At 43.6% G+C, this 21,607-nt stretch overlaps 1 protein-coding gene across 2 annotated transcripts in view; it reads left to right on the forward strand.

Moving 5' to 3' along the window:
* Positions 1–21,607, forward strand: part of PRIMA1 (proline rich membrane anchor 1) — a 54,341-nt gene that overhangs the window by 10,324 nt on the left and 22,410 nt on the right. For both annotated transcript variants that reach the window (XM_055716681.1, XM_027804971.2), the window contains exon 3: positions 19,966–20,095. In XM_055716681.1, coding sequence (XP_055572656.1) covers positions 19,966–20,095 — 130 coding nt within the window. The remainder of the gene's footprint in view (positions 1–19,965; positions 20,096–21,607) is intronic.

The following is a 21,607-nucleotide window of genomic DNA, read 5'->3' on the forward strand; positions in this document are numbered from 1 at the left end:
CATCTTAGAAGTAACTAGGATGGTGGGGACTGTGTGACAAAGTGGTGGGCACCATCAGGAGACATGGTTGCTGAGCCAGTTGCAGTTCCTCCAGACCATCTGGCATATTGATGTTTCTGCAGTAGCTCTCCTTATGCCAGTAGCAGCCTGCTCTTTAACCCGTGCCGAGAAAACTGCTTGCTGATGAAGTGAAGGGAAAGCTCATGAGGCTCTGAGGGGCATAAGGCCAGCAAAGCTTAGATGCTGACAGCGAAGAAAGGAGGAACTTTCAATGAAACTGAGTGTGTTCCCCAGATGTGGCTGTAATGACCTGAAGGAGACAGAGATGCTCAGAACCTGGCCTTTAATTAACTGCTGCTTTTCCCCCCCCGTCTGCTTTCCTCCTTGCTTCTGGATTTCAGCCAGGACTAAGGCAAGGTGGATGGAGTACTTGTGTAGGCAGCATTTCTAACCCAACTTCAAGACCCGTGAGATTAGGCTAGTTCAAATGATGTTGACCCTTCAACATCTAAAACACTGCTGTTGTCAACCCTTAAATACTTTGTGAGCATGCAGGTTTCTCCAGGGGCATTGCAAACAAGAAAGGACTTTGTTTGGAAGTAGAAGCTAGGCTTTCAAATCAGGAAAGGGTTAATGCAAGGCATACAATGCAGTCAGTATCAGTTTTACCCTGTGTGAGGTTTGGGGAAAAAACATTTCAGATGTGACTTCCAAATGGTACAAGAAAGAGAAAAGATGTTCAGCAGGAGCTCCTCACTCGCTGGTTAGCAGCATCTGCTGTCTCTGCTCTACCTGTTTCTCCCATTGGGCGAGTTCACAGCACTTCCATCCCCTCTCTGGATGACCGAAACGTCCAGTCAAACTTTGCTTCAGTCCAAATTTAGAGGGGGAAACTTAAATAAAAGCTTGTATCTGAGATCATTACAAGCTCTAATAGTACAGCTGAGTCTGGATACATGAACCAACCTCTGACTCATTGGATGCTTGCACATAGGTACACAGTGACATCTTTGCGGCTCCTGACCTCAGTGAAAGTTTACCCTGAGCTATCAGTTGAGATAAAATACAATCATGTCGATGCAAAGCCAAAGTGAATGACATCACTGCAGAGGACTCTAATCTCCAGGCTGTAATTGTACGATTTTGTTTTTCAAGGTGAAATCTTTTCCTGTATCTTTGGAGACAGTGAGTCTAATTTACTAATTATTTGGGCTAGTGAAAAATGCCAAAATAAAAATGACCAAGTGCATTGAAGGTGCAACTTTTTGGCAACTGTATAAGCACAAATGTGTAGCTTAATTTCAGAAAGTGTCCAGGGTCTGTTCAGAGCAAGTTGGAAAGCTAAGGGCATTTGGATCTTTTAGGAAAGATGGTTACTATGTGTGCATGTAGGCAGGAATCTGAAGTACAGGAACAGTCTGGAACTTCTTGAACTTTGAGTAGGTTTTAAAGCAACTAAAAGTTGCAATTTCGGCTTGCTGACCATTAACAACATAGCCTTTCACAGCAGGAACTTGTGATAGAAATGAAAACTGTATGACTCTGGGACATAAAAGAATAAGAAATGTTTTTTCCTTAGGCTTTTCTGTGACCTAAATCTTGGTGGCAGAATGAATGGTCAGGGTAACCCAGCATGGATGAGTGAATGAGTCTGAGCCCCACACCAAGCACTGTCTCCACATGGCCATCCAAACAGGAGAGCTGGGCATGGTCCTGATGCTCGCCGCATCGCTTCTTGTGTTACCTGGGTACAGATGGTGATGTGCTTGCCTACACAATGCCAAAAGGACTTTTGTCCTTGGCAGAGATCTGTGATTGTCCCCCAGGAGCCGAGAGGAGGTTGTGATTGCAAACTGATGTGAAACCCTCCTGGAGGCCACCACATGTTTTAAAATATAAGGTGCCAAAGACTTTTCTGCAGGCAGTCTGGTGTAGCTGCTGCAATACGGTTGAGTGTCTCAGAGAGCAATGACTCTGAAGTTTCCCTTTGGGTAGGCTTTTTGTCTTGTGAGTGCTTTGCATCTTTCCAAATGGCTGCGGCAAGGGCAGTTCTGGCCCTAAGGGCTCAGCTGGCAGGGCCAGCTTTTACCTACCGCCCTTCTTCCAGGAGAACCTGTTCTGAGTAGTTTTGAGTTATCTGGGCACACTTGAGGAGTCTTGGATTAACTTCACCCAAGTGCTGATGCCCAAAGGAATTGTTAGCAAACAGATGGGGGTGGTTTTGTTGCATAATATGGGGGAGATGTTCTCCTCCATACTTCATACAACATAGTGACTATCGAAACCAAACAGTAATGAGAAAGAACTACAGTAGCAGCAAAATGGCAGGGGGCACATCATCTCCTACACTAAAACATTTATGGTAATGACAGCTACTGAGAAAATACTGTTTTACCACAAGTCTGGTCTAGACAGTGATTTTCTTAAATGCAAGCAGAATGCTGAAACAGGGAAGCCCTTTCAGTTTTGGTAACACAGCTGTCATACTGTGATTTACAGTCTTGTGTGAGAGCATTGTTTATAATTTACAAAGCAAAACCAAAATTGAATTCTTGTCTTCTCCCACATACACTTTGATTTTTCTGGAGGATTGTGACTCTAAGAGCTGGCAGTAGGATTTTGAGGCTTTCAAATCTAAACTGAAATCCAGCCTTGCAGTCTGGAGTCATGGATTATGGCACATGAGGGGTCTAGTCCAGGTCCCCATCGTGTTGTTTTTACATCACAGACACTACCTTCTCTGTTAACACAGTGAACTAAATCATAAGCATCCAAGATGGGATTTAGGCAGAATTCACCCACCTAAATCAGAAGTGCAATTATTAGATTTCCTGCCTCAAACTGCAAGCATCTCTGATTTTATCACTAAAGATAGAAAGACTTCAAAATCCTGATATTTTTTTGCATTTAACACAGCTATTTATGGTGTAGGAATAAAAGTTACAAGTCCTCACCTTCTAGTCAAAATGAGAAAATTATTTAGGGTGAGGAGATCTCTTAAGCAGCGATCAAATATGAAGTTTGAAATAGTTTGGACATCTGGAGTATTATATTAAGACTGAAGAGCTGGATTAGTGACCAGAAAGCAAGTAAGACTGGAAAAGTTCATGCTAATACTTTCATATTACTGGTGCACCTAGCATCTCCTTATATTGGACTGTTGTAAACGCTCTGTCTTTGTAAAACACTAGTTAGATCAGACTGTCAGTCACAGCTTCCAATGCTTTCCCAATTCAGAATTTTTCACCACAATAAATTCTGAAATGTTTTCTCAAGTCTAATTTTTATTTAGGCAAGTGATGGATCTTCCCTCTGCTCTGGGACCTTGCAGATTTGTTTTGAATTTTTCATGCAGTCATAAATCCATATTATGGAAAAATCCACTCTCTTGAAAATGCACTCGTTCATAGATTTTGAAGTATTTAAAAGTTAAGAGCCTCAGGCCAGATTTTGCAGTGCAGGACTCAGTGTGAGTTCTGTTATCTATAGATTAAAAGCATTATCTAATTTTGAAAAAAAGAAGCATCAGTTATTAAACTGATTCTGCAGTAGCACAGTCCCTTCTACTCTAAGACACATACTCCAATAGCTTAATTTTTTTATTTTTTTTTTTTAAGCAAAAGGAGTTGGCTAAGCTGAAGACATCAATTCCCTGTGTGGATGGCAGTCCATTTGTAGATGCCTACCATTTCACTGATTAAGAAGATAACAAATCTTCAGTGAAGTTACTGATGAGTCAGAGGCGGCTGATTTAGAAGTAATTGTAGGTTCCCCTGTCTGTGGCAGTAAGAGTTGTGCCCCATCTCTACAAGTCAGAATAAACTCTTAATTGGTTTAAGTTGTTCTGGCAGGGAGGGCTAAACGGCAGACCTTGGTAAAGCAGACCCACAGAACTGTATGTTCTTGCAATGGTTTTGTGCATCATCTTTGTGCTAAACATGATATAAAGGTGTTGCACTGCCTGTGTAATTGCAACTTACGGGTAGTTTTTAAGTCAACGTAGCAGATCAAGGAAGCAGCAGTCTGGACGTGTGGGGTGTTATCCCAAAGTGAGTACATAGTGTCCATTCACGTAGTACAGGCAGAGGTTGATAACTGATGCCACTGCCAAAAACTGTCATTAATAATTATGCAAGTTAATTTGACACTTCCACTAGTAAATCATATCACATTATAACCGCATATATACATATATAGCAAACTGTGAATTCCTGATTGTTATTGAAATTAATCATTTTATAATTTTGAAGCATCCTTTAAATGGAGCTGATATTGTATCGGCATAGGAGAGTTTGGTTTAACCCTCGGTTTGATTTGGCAAGCTGCAGGTGCTCTGCCTCAGCTTTATGGGGCATCATTCTGCAGCTCTGGCTGCCTGCTGTTGTAGGCTTCAGTAAGGAGTGATGGGGAGCAGCATCTCTGCAAAAGCTCGCCTACCTGTGCACGTCCAGGGTTCTGTGTAAAGCCTAAGGAAACTGCAGATGGCAACCAGTAGCCAATTTGCTTGCTTTTGTGACTGCAAGGTAGCCTGTGCCTTGTCTTTCAGCTTTCAGAAAACTCTGCAATGTTCTAACAAATGTACTGAGTGGTGATTGAGGACTTCATGTTGGGCATTTGGCATGGGGAAACAACTTGATCTGTTAATGTGGTGTAGTTGCCATTTTAAGTATTCTATATTTTATGGACACTGCATGAAAATTTATCAGTTGATAAATGTACTTTAATTTTTATTAGAAATAAATTTACTCCTGGCTTGGAAGGCATTTCATACTTCAGTTCCATTTTATTCTGGGTGGGTTATCAATTTTATTTCCCTTAAGTTGAACTTGAATACAATTTGGAAAAGGAACCTGAGTGCACTAGGGATGGGAATTATTAATTGGTCTCCTCAGGGACATTTTTCACTGATAGCTGTAGCCCTTACTTCCAGCAATAACTGAAACATTGAAGTGATACAAGGAATAAACTGTAATATCAAACAGGAGGATTATGTTCATATAGATTCCGTACACTAACAGAAGTATCTGCTACATAGTCAGCCAGCTATTCCCTAAAACTCAAGACAGAGGACTTGCGCTATGGCTTTCTTGGTAAAGTGAACTCTTCAAAGCCATCTGGTACTTACCAATGTAAAATGTATGTCTATTATGGTCACTCTGTCTGTACAGTATCTGAATGCACAACAGGCAAACCGTTAATTTTTCAGAGATGGACTCAAACCAGTGCCTTAGAAACTGCTGCTACTATCACATTAGGAAAATATTCCAAGTATTTCCAAGTCTTCCACGATCCGTGTTAGGAAATGCAGTCTGCAGTGAGCTGAAGCTGGAGTTTGTATCTGCTTTCCCTGAAGGCACTAATTTTGAGAAAGTTTCAGCTCTAAGATGTGAGGCTTGTCCAATCTTTGCTATGACCTGGAGGTGCCTGAGCTCTTTAAAAAGCTGCTAAGGATCGAAGAGATAATATCTTAATCATACCAGCAGCACTTAATTTTACTCATATTTCATAGCCTGTGACTTTGATGGCACCGCTCATGTGAATACCATTCAGTTTGAAGAAGTGCTGATCCGGACCTTAATTCAATCTATATATAGAACATTATACCAAGGAAATCTGTCACCTTTCTGTGGGATTGAATCTGCCAGCCCTGAGGTATCTTATTAGTCATTTGCTGGTGAAAGACTGGTCATCAGTGCAGGAGCTCAGACTTTGTATTTCAGCTGTTTGAATTTCAGACTGTATCATCCCCCCTTTGAAGACCTGTTCGCTGCAAGAGCTGAAAGATGGATACGCTTTCAGAAGACTTGATGGTAGCGTACTGTGACTCCCACAAAGGAGGCGTCTTGCCCCCCCTGTGGAGAATGGTGAAAAGAGACCCCAGGGTGCTGCTTGTCTCTCTGTCACCAACCTGCTGGGAGATCCCATGGGAGCCAACCAGCCTGTCAGCCTCTCAGAGTTATCATATCTGAAATGGAGATACTTTTTCACCTCTGTAAACTTTGGATTTGAGACAAATGAATGTCAAGCACTGAAGATTATCATTATTTTTAAGCTCAAAAGTAAACAGTAATTGCTCTAGAACTGATCACCTATGTCCTGTCCTACCACTCACTGAAGTGGAGGCTGCACCACCACACAGAAAGGGCGATAAGGTGTTTACCATGCCAGGAGCAAGAGGCAGAACCTATAGCCATGCCGTCACTGCATGCTAATGAAAGAAAGGAGGCAGCCGGAGGGGCTGGACAAGAGTCCGTGGTGCAAAATAGTGCTATGTCATGTCTTATTTCTCCTCTGTCAATGATGATACAGCTTCAGCAAAACCCTGACAAAGGAGTGTGCATCAGCAGGTATGGGAAATTCACAGCCTAGAAGGGCTGTCACTATATGTATTTACAGTGTCCGTATGGGTGCCACTACCACAGTACCTTAACGGGCTCAGCTGTACCTGCTTCACAGCACCTGTTGGGGTATGGATTTCATCCAATGGTGCCTGAGGCTCAGTAAAAGCAAGGGCTAGCTTTTTAAGGGCTTTTATCACCTAAAAATGCAGATAGGTCTTGAATGAGCTCTCTCAGCAAGTGTCCTAAGATATGGCCTGCTCCACCTTATTTTGGAGAGGACAGATGCTTTCTATGTGCTGTTTACTAAGCACTTCCTTGCTGCTGATTTGAGGTTGGTGGTGGCCAGAGGATACAGGGAGGATGAAGCCAATTTTCTACTCATGTCTTTGCTCCTTGGCAGTCATTTCTTTATGAGATGCCCTTTGCAGCTGCACCACCCCATGTAGGACCCTTTCCCCCAGAAATGCTTGGTAGCTGGTGATGAACTCATCTTCTGCCCTAAAACAGCCTCTGAAACAGCCTGAAAGCCAGCTTGACTGGGGGACACAGTTGTCCAGAAGACTCATTTCTCTTCTTCCCTATCTTGCTGTGGTGCATCTAGGAGCCTGTGTGGTGGAGGAGGAAAGCTCTATGGGAAAAAGCATCTCCTGTCCCCAGTGAAGTTCCAGTTTGGAAGGGACCATTTACTTCTTTCTCTGGTCCCTACTTTTAACTGTTGTCAAATGCCTCAGGGCTCAGTGCTGTAAGGCTGTAAGAAGAGGTAGCTCTTTTCCCAAGAAGCTTGAAGAAGTTTCCACATATTCGATTCATAGCAGCAAACCGTCTCCTGCCCATGCTGAAGTTGCTCACACCTGTACTGAGTTCTGTGGATCTCAGCAGGCAGGGGCTCCACCACAGCAAATGCCAGAACAGAAGCTTCTGATTTTTTTGCAGCCTTGTTATGAGATGCAGCGAGGAAGCCAGAGCCCTGCACAGCGTTCCAACAGTTCCAATCCAAACTCTGACTGGCTCCTGGCAGAAGCAGCCACACGACAGGCATAGCTGGGGCATGCTGGCAGGGAGTGGGCTGCAGCGCTCACTTGGTCTCCGAGGCTGATTACAGACTATTGCACGTTAAATTCATTCTTAGAACACGTTGTGAGTTCGCTCACCTCTATGTATTATACTAGTTTTCAGATCCTCTCTAGGAAATCTGTGCCAGCCAAAGCAGAATGGGGGAGGAACATATATAGATATGCATATGTATGTGTGTATACATGTGTGTGTGCTTGTTGAACACTGATGGAAATACACTAATATGCTTTCAGGTATCAGAGTGCCAAAATGGCAAAGGCAGACTTACTTAGCATGAAGGTTCAGTGTGTTCAGGCATCTTTTTCTCCAGGATGCTCTTGTCGCTGCTATAATGCGATGAGGTCCCACAGTTCGCTGGGGCAAGCAGATGATCCTCAGCACTTATTTTTCCTTTCTGAAGAATAACTGGTGCTCTCTGTGCACGTCACTTGCTGCTGGAGAGCCAGACTGTGTGTTTGTGCAATGAAGTGGATGGTACTGTGCTGGCACATCTCTCTGCCTCTCAGTGGTGCCTCTGTTCAAAAGAACTGAGAGTTACTGTCCCCAGGTCAGTGCCGTGCTGCTGTTGTTCTGCCATAGACCATGGCCTCGCTGCTGTGTTTTCTTCCATAGGTAGCTGATGGGAAGGTCAGGGAATTACAGCTATTCATGTAGACATATAGATGAAGTACTTATAAATTTACCTGTTTACCCTCTTAGAGAATTGGGAAATGAATAATGGTACTGACACGTGGCCTTATGTTGCACTTTCTGTCCCTGCACCTTGCAACAGTTTGGAAAGCTGGGACTCCTGTCTCTGTCCTGGAGAAGGAGAAACAGAGGCGGGGAGTGAAAATCTTTCTAAAAGCACCCAATAAGCAAGGGGGACAGCTGAGGCTGGAACGTCCTGAGTGGAATGTCGGTCTTCTACTCACACTCTGCCTAAGTAAAGAGAGATTAAAACCTATATCCATGAAACTCAGAAGTTTAAATTTAACGTTGTATCACTACACACCCAAGTTAAACTATCCTGGCTTTCTGAGTGCTCAGAACCCCTGGAAATCAGGTCACCTTCTAAAATAAATTACAGGCTACTAATTTTAACTGCAAATTTTCAGGCCCTTGTAACCTGTTTATCTTGGAGAGACCAGATACCAACTGATCTGCTTGACGACTCCCGCATTTCAGGAGGCAGACCACCAAGTATGGCAGGGTTCGTCTGAGCGCCTGCTCTGATGGGGAGGCAGCACTTAGGACCACCTGGGGGTGTCACTAGGACTGTCTTGGTGCTGCTCAGCCTGGCGCTGATCCAGGTTGCGGAGAGCGGAGAAATGTGACAGTGCCCACAAGGCTCTCCAGAATGACCGTGTTGCTGCAAGGAGGAGGCTGCCTTGCAAGGCACAGGCTTCAATTCTCATTTGCTCAGGACATAAACCGATAGTGTGTGAGTTAATTGGGATAAAAACAATTCAGTCATTTTTGCTGAGAGAGAATCAGATGGCGAGGGAGAAATGGCATCTCACTGGGAGACTGCTGGTTAGAAAAGCATGTGATAAAGTCAGATCAGAGGGCAGTGGCTGACGTGAGCATCCATTGTAAAGATAAATGCCAGAGCTAAGTGTTAACACAGAAACCAGGTATGATGTAATCTCCTTAAAAGCCTTTTTTCCACAAGGCCTTTAAATGCTACCGCTTCTCCAGATCATGCTTTAGAGAACAGACTCTCCCTCTGCGCTTGCTAACCCCACTCTCCTCCAAAAGACCTTGGCGGCTGAAACCATGTTTTGCTCCTATTTGTGGGGTCATACCTCAGTTCTGGCAGGTCCCATCAGGTTCACCAGCAGCCTAATAGAATTAAAGCTGGCAGATCTGGTGCCCAGCCTGCCAATCATTTGGAGCACAGACTTCCCCTCCCTACTTTTTTTGATAGTCCTTTGACTGCTCTGTTGTATGCATCGCTGTCCTTTCATAAGCAGGTAGGACTCTGAACTGAAATGCTAGCTTTCGTCTGCAGCCGTGCGATGTTAAGACAAGTTATCCCACAAGCTTAGCATCAACACTTCCCAGGCACCTTATGGGATCCCACCTCATTTCTGTCCATAGGTATCAGCTGCACAGAGCTCCTGGGCTTGGCATCGGCATGCTGGCTTGGGGCAGGGATCTATCGCCTGCCCGGGAGGTCAGCAAGGGAGTTTGCTGCTTCCACCCCTGTAATGTAGTTACAGCCAAAGCCAGTGTTTGCATCTACTCCCAAGGAGGAGGCAACACGATCCAGAGGGTAGGACTGGCCAGGAGTCAAAAGACATTTTGTTTACTGGCTTTTTCACTGAGTTGCGGTGACTTTGCACAAACTGCTTCCTCACGATGTGCTTCACTTATGCCTGGGAGACCAATACTTTCATCTGCTGTTATTTTTATTTTGGTTCTAAGGATATATTCATTTTCTAAAGGACTCTCAAATCTGCCAGGGAAAAGCAGCTGCACGAGACCTACCAAGAACAGCACAGCAACATGGGGCTTTAGTGAAATCCACGGCAAAACCCAAACCTAAATGCATACAACCTCTAAAGCTTAGATCTTGAGCGCCACACTTAAAACTCCCCCACCCAGCTCCTCTCTTTTTCACTGGCTGTATCCAGGCTCAGGTTTTTTTACCAGCATCTCCAGTCCTATTTTTTGCGATGAGCTACAAACTCCTCTATTGCCCGTGACCTTCAGTAAACTCCTGCAGAACTGCTCCTTTCCTCCACCTCCTGCAAACTCTGGTCTTCAAAACTAAGCACAAAACTGAGCGTGTTTCTTGTTTCAGAAGGCAAGTATTTTTAGAAAGGGGGAGAAAACTAAGGAGATGAGGGAACCGAGAGTGTAGAATAACAACGTCTACAGTGTAGAAGCTGCAGAGGAGGGAGTTTCTCCAGCATCATCCCACACATGTTTTTATTATAGCAGAAGTTCCCACTGCGTTGTGATTGCAGTATCCCCCTTAAAAGTGTAGTAAGAACATATGCACAGAGCAGCTGCATGATATAAACTTGTCTGCAACATAATGTGGATAAACAGAAGTATCATCTGCTATAGGAATAGCTGATTTCCACCAGTATTATTTAACCTAGCTACTCTGGGGAGGCAGTAAATCAGGACAGGCTTTCTGCTGAGCACACCGCTATTGCCTGGTAGTAGTTGCTTACCTGACTAGCTCATGGCGCTCTGGAAATAGCCCGAAGTTTACAAGCAACAGGGAGGAGGGCACAGAGCTATAAGGAAATAAAAAAATGAAAAAATACAACATAGATTTTTTTTTTAGACAAAATTTTGCTCCAAAATTAGATGATCCTTATTTTCTTTAAGCCAGTCTATTGCACATCATGTACAGTTACAGCCATGTGCCAGAGGTGAGGGTGGTGGGGTAGAGTATTGCTGGTCTAAAGCAGTTCTTTGGTCTTTCCTTGCTGGGCAGAGTCTTCCTCCTCTGCCTGTTCTCTGTGGCAGGATCTCAGGGAACAGGTCCAGCAGAGCAGCTTTCTGGGTCACTGCTCTTTGGGGACTGTGATAATCCAAATCCTTTCCATCATGTTCGGATTTACTGGAGATGAAGTTGCCCCCAGTGGACTTCATCTGTTACTGGAGCTGTCATCCATTCCTGCTTTACATTCCTGCTGCATTGGCCCGGTCCCTCGAGTTAATGATGGCTGTTAATAGATCTGGCTTTCTGTGCTACCCATCCTGTGCCCTCTTTCCACCCAATGCTCTAAACTGGTAACAGTGTGTCCATCACTTTGAGCAGAACAGCCCTGGGAAGCCACGGTGCTCTGGGAATCTCGTATTTTATTGCATTTGCTGGATTTAATGCACTCAACACTACTTCAGTGTTTGGTGCTCTCCTGAGGAGCTTACTTTGTTTCTGCTTCTCAGGAAGAAGCAAGGACAAAGCAGCATCAGAGCTGGGACCACGTCCCAACCATTGCACTCAGAAGCTGCAATGCCAAAGCACCTCCATGCTGGACATTTAAACATCATCGAATCACAGAATTATTTGGGTCAGAAGGGACATTTAAAGCTCATCTAGTCAAACCCCCCTGCCATGGGCAGAGATCAGGTTGCTCAAAGCCCCATCCGAGCTAGCCTTGAACACTTCCAAGAATGGGACATCTACGATTTCTCCGGGCAAATATGTGCAAGCATATGGCAGTGCACATGACACTGTCTTGCTCCTCTAAGGTGGTCTGCTCCCAGTATCTCCTCTACATCATTTCATATCTCGCAGGGGGCAAGATTGTAGCTGCCACTGGGATACCAGGAGGGGGGCAGTCTGTGCCCAAATGCCTCTGGCAAGCAGCTGGATGGGTTTGGTTATGACCATGGCTTACCATAGGGCAAAGAAGTTGCCCCATTGCAGCTGTGGCCAAATCCAGTTTATCTTTCTTCAGGGTTTAATTGTAGGTACATGCCACTGGCAACAGCACCTCGTGCCACCACCAGCTCATGTGGTTGAGGCTGGACCTGTTCAGCCTCCTCCTGTCTTGGATCCACCATTAGCTGAAATCTGGGCATGGCTTTACCTTCCCCTCCTGAGTCTGCTCACAGCCTTTGCTCCGCATTCCCTGTGCATCCTGGAGGCAGTGCAGAGGAGGACTGTGGCTTTCACAGGCTGTCTCTAAGGCCACGTCCAGCTAGTCAGGGAGCAGGGGCTGACCCAGCCCCTGGGGCTTCTGTTGATACCAGAATTGCCTTTGGCATTTGGTGTGATGTGCTCCTCCATCTCCCCTTCAGCAGTTCAAGCATGGCCAGGTGTGTTGTCAGCAGACAACAACTGTGAAGGGAGGTTGATGAGGTGATTTTTGGACCTGCCCAGGAGAGAGCAAAGTGCATCCATTCATATCCGCAGGTCCTGAAGGAACTGGCGGGTAAAATGGCTAACCCACTATACATCATATTCGAGAAACTGTGGCAGTCCGGTGAAGTTCGTGGACTGGAACAGGAGAAACTGGAGAGATGTGGATTTAATGGGTGGACCTCTTGGTGGATAAGGAATTGGCTGGATGGTTGCACTCAAAGAGTTCCAGTCAACAGCTCAATGTTCAAGTGGAGACCAGTGACAAGTGGTGTTCCTCAGGGGTCCACGGTGTTGTTCAACCTGTGTGTCAGGGCAAGCGTGAGGCTGGGGCAAGTGGAGGAGCCACTGCATGGCACGCATATATGCATGGCACACATGCATGCATGCATGGCTTTCTGCCCCCAGGGGAGGTGCCAAGGCCCCCCCATCTCCTGGTCAGCTTCCTCTGCCCCGTCCTCCCAGGAAATTTTCCCCTCAAACCCAAGAGTGTTGATAGATATGGTTCAAAGGGAGCACATCCTTTACCTGTTCCTGAAATGCCTTTTAGAATAACAGCTGAAGACCTATATTTGCATCAAGGTCTAGCAGTACCACAAACTTCATTAGAGGGCTCTTCTAAAGGCTTTCTTTTTCCATGCTGGCTGCCTCTTACTGTTAGCAGCCCTGGGTACACACAGTGTGTTCCTACCGCACAGATTATCCAAACATCTGTAGCAGTTCCTACGTGACAAAATACAGCAAACAGAGGGGATGCTTGAGCTGAGACTGACTCACAGATCTCTCTCTGTAGTGAAACCAGAGTCTGGAGAGCCCCCAGCCCCCAGGGCTCTGGGGAGTGAGCTCCTGACCTTTGGCAAAATTTGGCAGGTGCTGGGACAAGGTCCTCAGCTGGCACCAGTCTCACGGCTGCGTGGACTTGTACTAGTTTACATCACTTGAGCTCTTGGCCCTTTTATATTAGCCGACTAAGGCTTCATTCTGAGGTACCATTGAGTTAATCAGCACTCACTTTGGGGTGAATTTACACTGCCGGAGGGAGTGAAAGGCCTTGCGTGAAAGTACGCAAGACACCTCAGGCTCAGCACTGAAATCGGCTTTCTCAAAAAAGATGTGGGCATGTATGTAATGGAGGCTCTCCTGTTTCTCATCTTTTACACAACACAACGCGTATAGAATAAGTGTCTGTCTGAGCCTCCGTGTCTGTGTGTGTAGCTGCTCCTCTGTTGGGTTTCTCCTCCCAGAACCCAAGTGATGTCACATCAATCAGGGGATTCAATGAACTCCTCTGTTCCTCAGGGGGCTGGGTGAGGCACCTTGATGTGAAGATATCCAAACTCTAACAGGATCAAAACCCCTCTCCTTGTTTAACTGGGCATGGAGCTTCCTGGGAGTCTTTTCATATACTTCACATCTGAAATCACATCTAAACCTTTCTGCGTTTTCTGGGGAAACCTTTCTGCGTTTTCTGGGGCTGTTCCTGCATCCCAGTGTGATAATGGTTGTGGCTTCTTTCTGTCTTACAAATGGAGATGCCAATGTGAAAATTATGTGAATATATCAAAATAAGAAGGCAAATAAGGGTGAAGATGAGAGTAGAACCTCAAACCCTGCCTTGTCCAGCAGTTCAACAGGTCTCTAAAGTATGTGACATACAGAGAGGTTGCTAGAAACACATTGCCTGCATCTCCAGTTCCTTCTAAGTTTCAAACAAGACTGATGAAATACTTAAAGCCTTTAGAATATGAGCCTGCCTTCAAAATAAAATCCTATCTCACTTCCTAGCATGCTAATTAAAAGTTCATGGCTGCTTCAGGCAGCCCTACAATAGCAAGAGGAGTGCTGCAGGCGCAGAGGCAGCAGGGTTTAACCTGTTGCGAGTGTACAATATTAAAAACAGGCAGATGTCTCATAAAGATGATTATGCCAGCAATCGACCTTTCTGCAAGAACTGGAATAAAAGTAGGAGGAAAATCAATAATCACTTTTGATTTGTCTTGAAAACACCCTTCCTTTTTTAGGCATGAAGTTACTGTTATTGTAGAGATATGAGAGGGGTCACTGTCACCCTTCCATGTCCCATCAGTGCACACTCACCAGCTGCTTGGGACTGAGCCTGTAAGTGGATTGACACACTCAGAGCTTGGCCAGAGACACTTCCCCTGGGACTGCACATGGGAGCACAGGTCACTGCCTCCCTTAGCTATTTGCCAGCTCAGCCCTGTCTATGGTTTGGGTTAGGTTGGGTTTGTTTCATTTTGTTCTGTTTTGGTTTGCTTTATTTTGCTTTGCTTTGTTTTGCTTTATTTTGTTTTGCTTTATTTTGCTTTATTTTGTTTTGCTTTGTTTTGCTTTGTTTTGTTTTGTTTTGCTTTATTTTGCTTTATTTTGCTTTATTTTGTTTTGCTTTATTTTGCTTTGTTTTGCTTTATTTTGCTTTATTTTGTTTTGCTTTATTTTGCTTTATTTTGTTTTGCTTTATTTTGTTTTGCTTTGTTGGGCTGTCTGATGGGCAAGAGCTGGTGGAAAGACATGCCCTCATGCAGGCTCCGTGCTTCCACATCGCTGCTGAGGGCTGTGCAGAGGCACCAGCTCAGCCCAGCGTAACCGCCACAATGGAGCACTTACTCTGTCCTGACAGACTTCATGGTGTTAGTTTCTAATGTCCCGGCATTCCCATGAAAACAGCAATCAGCCTACAACCCATATTGCAATGGAAAGTAATAACCCTAATCAAAATAAATGACGAGAGTACTAGATTTCTGAAATTTGAGCTTCATAAAGTATAGCTGTGACCACTAAAGATAACCTGAGGGTGTATCCAAGGATTTCAAGTCCTGCTTCTATATTCTGTCACAGACAGTACAAGCATGTGTCACTTTTATAACACACACAAAATTATGTAATGCTTAATCCAGAAGATTAAAACAGCTTCATCACTGGTTTTTTGGGTTTTGGTAGCTCAGGGCAATTTTGAGCATGACCCACTCTGAGATTTGCTAAAAAGAAATTAGAGACTACTTTGTAATTTTACGGAAACTTCTTTTCTAGTGGCACAACCTCTATTTTTGTGCCTGGACATTGAGGGAAACCCTCTGTAGCTGAGCTAATCGTTCCTGGTATGCACATTTCTGGCTAGAGCCGTGTGTGTACAGAGATCTGCTAACATTAGAACTGGAGCTCTGTCTTTATGCTGAGCCTTCAAAACAAATTTAGTCAAAGAAAGCAAGTGTGTAAGGCTTTTGTGGTGCTGAAATAGTTTGCAAGATGCCTTTGTTCTAAAAGTACTTTTCCATGAATTTGTTTTCAGTAAGTCGGATCCAGCCACCCACTGCAGGTCTGAAATGGGTCTGTTTATTCATTGTGTTTATTTAGGCCTGGTGCTCTGGGGAACAGGAGGTGTTTGCCCTCTAAAAGTAAACCTAACCAACATTTGTACTTTATAAATTGTAAGGCCAAGAGAAAAAAGGCATTGTGCTCATGTGGCCTTCCCAGGGACAGAGCATTTTCTTTACTTATTTCTTATTCCGAGTCCAGTCTCTTTAGCTGAATTTAGGCATCTTTTAGGAAAAATCAAGACTTTACATTAAACTAAATTTTTCAGTGAAATACTTTACCAGAGCTGATAGACTATTGTAATAAATAATTACCGTATAATGACAATAATTACCCTACTTCTAATCTAAATATGCTTAGCATCCACTTGAAGTACATTCCAGCATCATTTACAAACTCTACCCCTATCCATCAGCCTGGTTTTGGGGGAAAAGAGGAGTAACTGTTAATAAACCACATTCTCTCAGCAGTGACTTTCCTTTTATAGTTAAGATTTTCAGACACACCAGTTCTCTCGCTTTTAACTCAATTGATGTGTGCCACACTGAATCACATGGAATTAAGTGAAATGTCCTACCAAAGTCTAAAGCTATCACACCAGCACTAATGCATCTATTTAGCAAACCTGTAAGCTCCTCAGAAAATATCTAGTTACTTTAACAAGATGTATTTTCCTAAACCTATGCTGTTTAGCATCAATTATTCATTTTAATATTTTATTAATTGAATGAGATCTTCATTGTTTGGGCAGAATTTCTGTCAGTATGACAGGCTGTGATTGCTTAGCTCACCTGCTTATCTTCTTTAAAACATCATCACTTTCCTACCACTTTCCACCGACAATGTGTTCAACGTGCAGAATGATGCTTCAGGGCTTAGGAGAAAAAGCGTATTTTCCTTGAGTTTTGCACTGTGAAAACCCCTTTCTCCATTCAGCTAATTTTGGGACCAGTGAAGAGCAGCCACCCATGAGTCAAACCAGGACACTATCACACTGTGAGCAGCTGAAGCTCGGTAGTCTCGTGGTGATGACAAAGGGACTCCCTGTGCCCAAGGATGTCCTCTACTCCCCATATACACCACTGCAAATGACAGCAGTGCACAGCTCATTGTTTCTTAACAAGACAAGGGAAAGGGCAGAATTTGGTTCTGAAACCATACACCTGCTGGGGGTTTATATCAATTTGAAAGAGGTGGTACAAAGCAGGAGGTGATCATGAGAACTATTTTCCTACATTTCATCAAAGGTTTTGTAAGACGATGAAACAATTAGGACATTGTCATTGTTACAGGTAACGTGGGACATCTTCTGCTCAGTCTTTTTTGTAATAATTTCACTGTGTCCTTAGAGGAGGGGTTTGGACCCATGTCTTCACTCCTCCAGAGAGTACCCAAGAAATGCATTGCTATTCCATGCAAAGTGGCACAGCTGCAAGAGTGGGGTGCAGGTGTCCTCACCCCAGGATAATTTCTGATCATTGAGGGCATGACACATGTGGGCTTAGCCCCTCCCAGGTGCAACCTGTTTTTTCTACACTGTGGGCAATGAGCTGGGGTCTGGGACAGGGTGGGGAGTCTCTCCAGCCCTGGGCTGCCCCAGGGAGTAGAGTTATGAGCCCTGGTGTAAGAGGAGAGAGACATGAAAGCCTTCCTAACATCAAGAGCTCAGTGTGGGACTTGCTAAGAGGCACATCTCTGAGGACGTGGTGTTTCCCAGGCACCTTTCTGGCTCTTCAAGAAATTCCCAGCTGCACACAGAGGCATCCATGTGGGCCAGGCTTGGGCTTCGCATCAGTGCAAGAGGATTAAAAGCAGTTCTGCTCTTCCTCAGAGGACAATTGTGAGTAGAAATGCATTAAGGATGTAGAAATGCCACAGTAATGAGGGCTATGTGAATGTGTACCGGGAGAGGCAGAAAAAGCACGCAACCAAGAGCTTACTGGGAAAAGAGCGGGTATTTCTAAGGAAAACAAGACTACCTAGCACTGGAATAATAAGGGGTAGAAATAGAAAATAATTTTTAAAGTGATGTAAACCCACCAGCCACTAAGAAACATGTTTTGATAGCTTGTAGTGTGATTTCTTGTGCATTTTTCTGAGTGCCTGGTCTGGACCGGTGGGGAAGGGAACTGAGCCAGATGGATTAGGGGTCACTTCCACATCAGCAGTTCTTATTATCCTGTCATTAATAGCTACACGTAGGCTGTGAGGAGTCATATTCACTATTCAATCCCACATGTATCTGTTTATTCTCCGTGTAAAAATACTGTGATAAACCATCAAGGAGCAATGGTGCACAGGCATGTGATAAGCCTTGCTTTGTACCCTCTCCCTGTCATTTGTCAGTCCTATTTGTTGTGCTGAGGAGCAGCCCAATCTCACCATCTCATTCTGCTTTATGACTAGTTTGGCTGATCCTGCCTTTGAGGAAGAACAAGGACTAGATAAGGATAGCCATACTTGTCCTATTTTTTATGATCTCATCTAATTTTACATGGCATCTGCTGATGGATGTGTTCCCTTTGATTTCACTGAGACCTTTTGTTTGCTGGGACAGCACCAGGAGGGTAGAGTTGGACCTGAGACTGCCTGTCCTTCATGTATACATTTTATCATCTTTGGAATAACTTCTGGAATCCTAGAAAATAACAATATTGAAAACTTTCAGAGAATATTAAAAATGTTAGCTTTATCACAACACAATCAACAGTTTCATCATCCACTGAAAACTGACTTCTGCAGCTGACATAGTAATAAAGAAATTCTGTTGCTGAGATAGTCTGGGAGTGGACACATTGTCAAAAGAGGAGCCAGGACCCACTAGTTCTTCAAATCACTCGTCAGCTTTATTTTTCTCTTTTGTAAGATACACCACCCCCACCCCCCCAAAATTTTTTTTTTAAAAAAATCAAACAACCACAAAACCCCCCAGCTTCACAGTCAATATATGTACAATAAATTGAAGGCAATATTTCTAGACAAGTATGATCACAGTGATAGCATGTGTTGAAGGCTGATGTGTGTGAGAAAGATAGGACTTCTTATGTGGCACCAAACGCTGAACTGCCTATAAATTACCAAGCTGTTTGCTTTATTATTTTGATTGTTTCTCACAGTTCCTTACCTAGCCTTTTTCTAAGGTTTTCCTGCAGATTTGTGGGCATGAATGTTGGCAATTCTTCTGTAGATCACGCAAATGGAAAAAATTTTCCCAGTAATTGTGTACTTCAGGATTTAACCTAATGAGTCTTAACCTAAGAGTATGTGTATGTCTTTTCCTGATGAATCACAGGAGACACAGGAGATGTCAAATCACAATAAGAGATGCAGGTGTGATGACTTATTTTAACTAGTGCAGCTATTTGTGATGTGTGTAACAGGAAGTTCAGAATATAGGATGTATCAGATGAAATAATTGGACAAAAAAAAAAAGGCTTTAGCTGTATTCTGTTCTCTCCCCTACTTAACTGAACATGTAGATTTAGACAGTCCCATTGATAGATTCATTACTAAACCTCATTTAAGGTGACCCACATTCTCATGGAGTTTATTTGGTTGTGCGCACGGTGTTAGTGGTCTCTTCCCCCTCTACAGTACACTGGTACTGCTCATGGCATTGTCTGTTGCTCACCATACTTCTAAGTGTCTTCTGAAAGCATGAGGAAAAGAATATTGCCCTGAAGGAAAATATTTTAACTAAATGCCACCAGTATTCCTTCTGATGCAAAATATTGCTTGCTTTGAGGGGTACTTACATAGACAACTCTAGCCCTAAATCGAATAAGGAAAATGTAACAATAATTGCTAATATTTTCATGAGGTAACATTTCTTAATGTTAGTATTTCTTAACTATTGGACTTAAAATTCAAAGGCAATGTAACGGGAAAAAAGCTTGTCAGCTATAGTCCTCTAAAAGCAATTAATAAATGTAATAAAATTCCTGTTCTTTTAAAACAAATTCCCCTTCCATGCTCCAAGGTTACAGTGGTAGCAGCTGCAGTACTGATTGGTAGGCTCTGCTGCGGCTCCCCTAATGGGGTTTGAAAGTCTACCCTTATCAGCACAACAACTCTCTCTAAATCTGATGCAGCAGGAGATGGCAAATGCAGAGGAAGAAGAGGTCTCTCACAGGTAGCAGAACTCAGCCTTTCTCCTTCACGCTGAGCACTGTGTTGTGGACCACACAGACACAGAGAACTTGGTCGTCTGGGGACTGTGACAAGAAATATCTAGTACCAAACAGAGGAGTTGCTTGGGAAAAAAATGGGTCCTAAATGTGAAATAACCTCTTTGCATGTATCTGTGGCCCTGGCATAGTGCTATTGCATGGGTGACTGAAGCGTATCTGATTACACACTGTTCATTTGGGAGAACTCATATATTTTTCCACACTCTGTTTACAGCTCCCAAGTCTACGTTTTGTCCCACTGAAGAGACCTGGTGGCCAGGCCTGGTTATTATCATTGCAGTATGCTGCGCCACACTAGTGTTCCTCTTCATAGTTGTCATCATTTGCTACAAAGCCATAAAAAGGTAAGACTCCAGATGCTCTTACTGTGCTTAGGGCAATGCAACCCCGCAAAGGTTGACCCCAGACGTGGCTGACACCTTGTTTTGTTTAAAGGCATCCTAAAGGCCAAATGCATCCTGTAGTCAATGTGTGTTTTCATTGGAAGTTAATTTTATGTACCATATCCTGCCTGTGTAAAGGGTGACGTTCAATGCATGAGGAGGAATAAAACTAGAAATGGGATAGAGCCACAATGCTCAGATTGATAAGAACTTCCCTGAAGTCAAATTGTGGTGGTTTGCTGGGGAATGCCAATAACTTTGGCTTGGTCGAGCGCAGATGTAGGTAACACTGTCCTGTCCGCTCCTGGTAGTATTCAGAAATTACATGTGGGATGTGAGATTTTTGGCCCAGGACCATCCTGAGTGTAGTATTTCAAATTCACGTGAGGTCTGTTAACTCAAACTCTAGGGTAATTTGTGTAGGTTTTCATTTGGAGACTACTTCTAATTTATTCTTGCTTCAAAATTATCATCTACAGAATCAAAATCAAAACCTGTCTCTTTGAACATAAAGCCTATGTGAAGCCTACATACAACACGGTGTGTAGCAACCGTTTCAGCTCACTGGTTTTGCAATAGATGTGCTTGCATAGGCCTCTGGTAGCTAGAGAGTATTGGCTTCAGTTACATAGAAAAATAGAAGTGGGAAGAATTTTTTCACCTAAATAATATTTCATATTTCTGGTGGAAGAAGTCAAAACTTGAACATTTTTGTGTGAAGGCTCCAACTGCAAGTCCAAAGCGTCAACATAGAGAATAAAGTAACTTGTGGGAAGCCGAGATGATTGGAGCTTCTTTTTTCCTCCATTGGTTTCAATACAGCTCTGACAACATCCCACGCTTGTGGCTTTGCACTGTCACTGTTTTACATGTGGGGCTCTTGGGCACAAGCTGTTAGTACGGCTGGGTGGCCCAGCCTGGAGTACAGAATGCAATACACAGTCCATAACGCTCATGAGATACTGCAGTGACCTCTGAATCACAGCTTGAATTAAATGATGGTTTCTTCAACTTTGTGATTTTTTTGACGGACATTTGAGGGGGGAGGAAAAAAAAAAAAGAAAATAACTGAAAATACCTTTCATGAAACATGTTATCTGCACGCAAAGCAATTGCAAGATTTTTTATGAGCTTCAGCAGGGACATTTCAATGGTGTAGCGTTGCACATGCGTTGTGGCTGTCTGAAAAATTTATGTGGGATTGGAAGGATAGTGTATCCAAGAGCATCCAAAAGGGAGAATTCAAATGAGATGACAGAAGTCTGTATTTAATTTCCTATTAAATTTACATAAGTATCTTTGCTTTTCTAGTTTGGCTAAAATGAATGCTTATTAGCTTTGAGGAGCTGGAAAGCTTTCACTCTAGCCACGGCACTTTTAAAAAATCATTTATGGAGGACTGAAATTGGAGTCCAATTGGATTGGTACCACAGTGAAAACTCTAATTCTATGTGGAAAGTTGTATTAATTTCA

Source organism: Falco cherrug, chromosome 7 (genome assembly GCF_023634085.1).
Source record: "Falco cherrug isolate bFalChe1 chromosome 7, bFalChe1.pri, whole genome shotgun sequence".
Lineage (NCBI taxonomy): Eukaryota > Metazoa > Chordata > Aves > Falconiformes > Falconidae > Falco > Falco cherrug.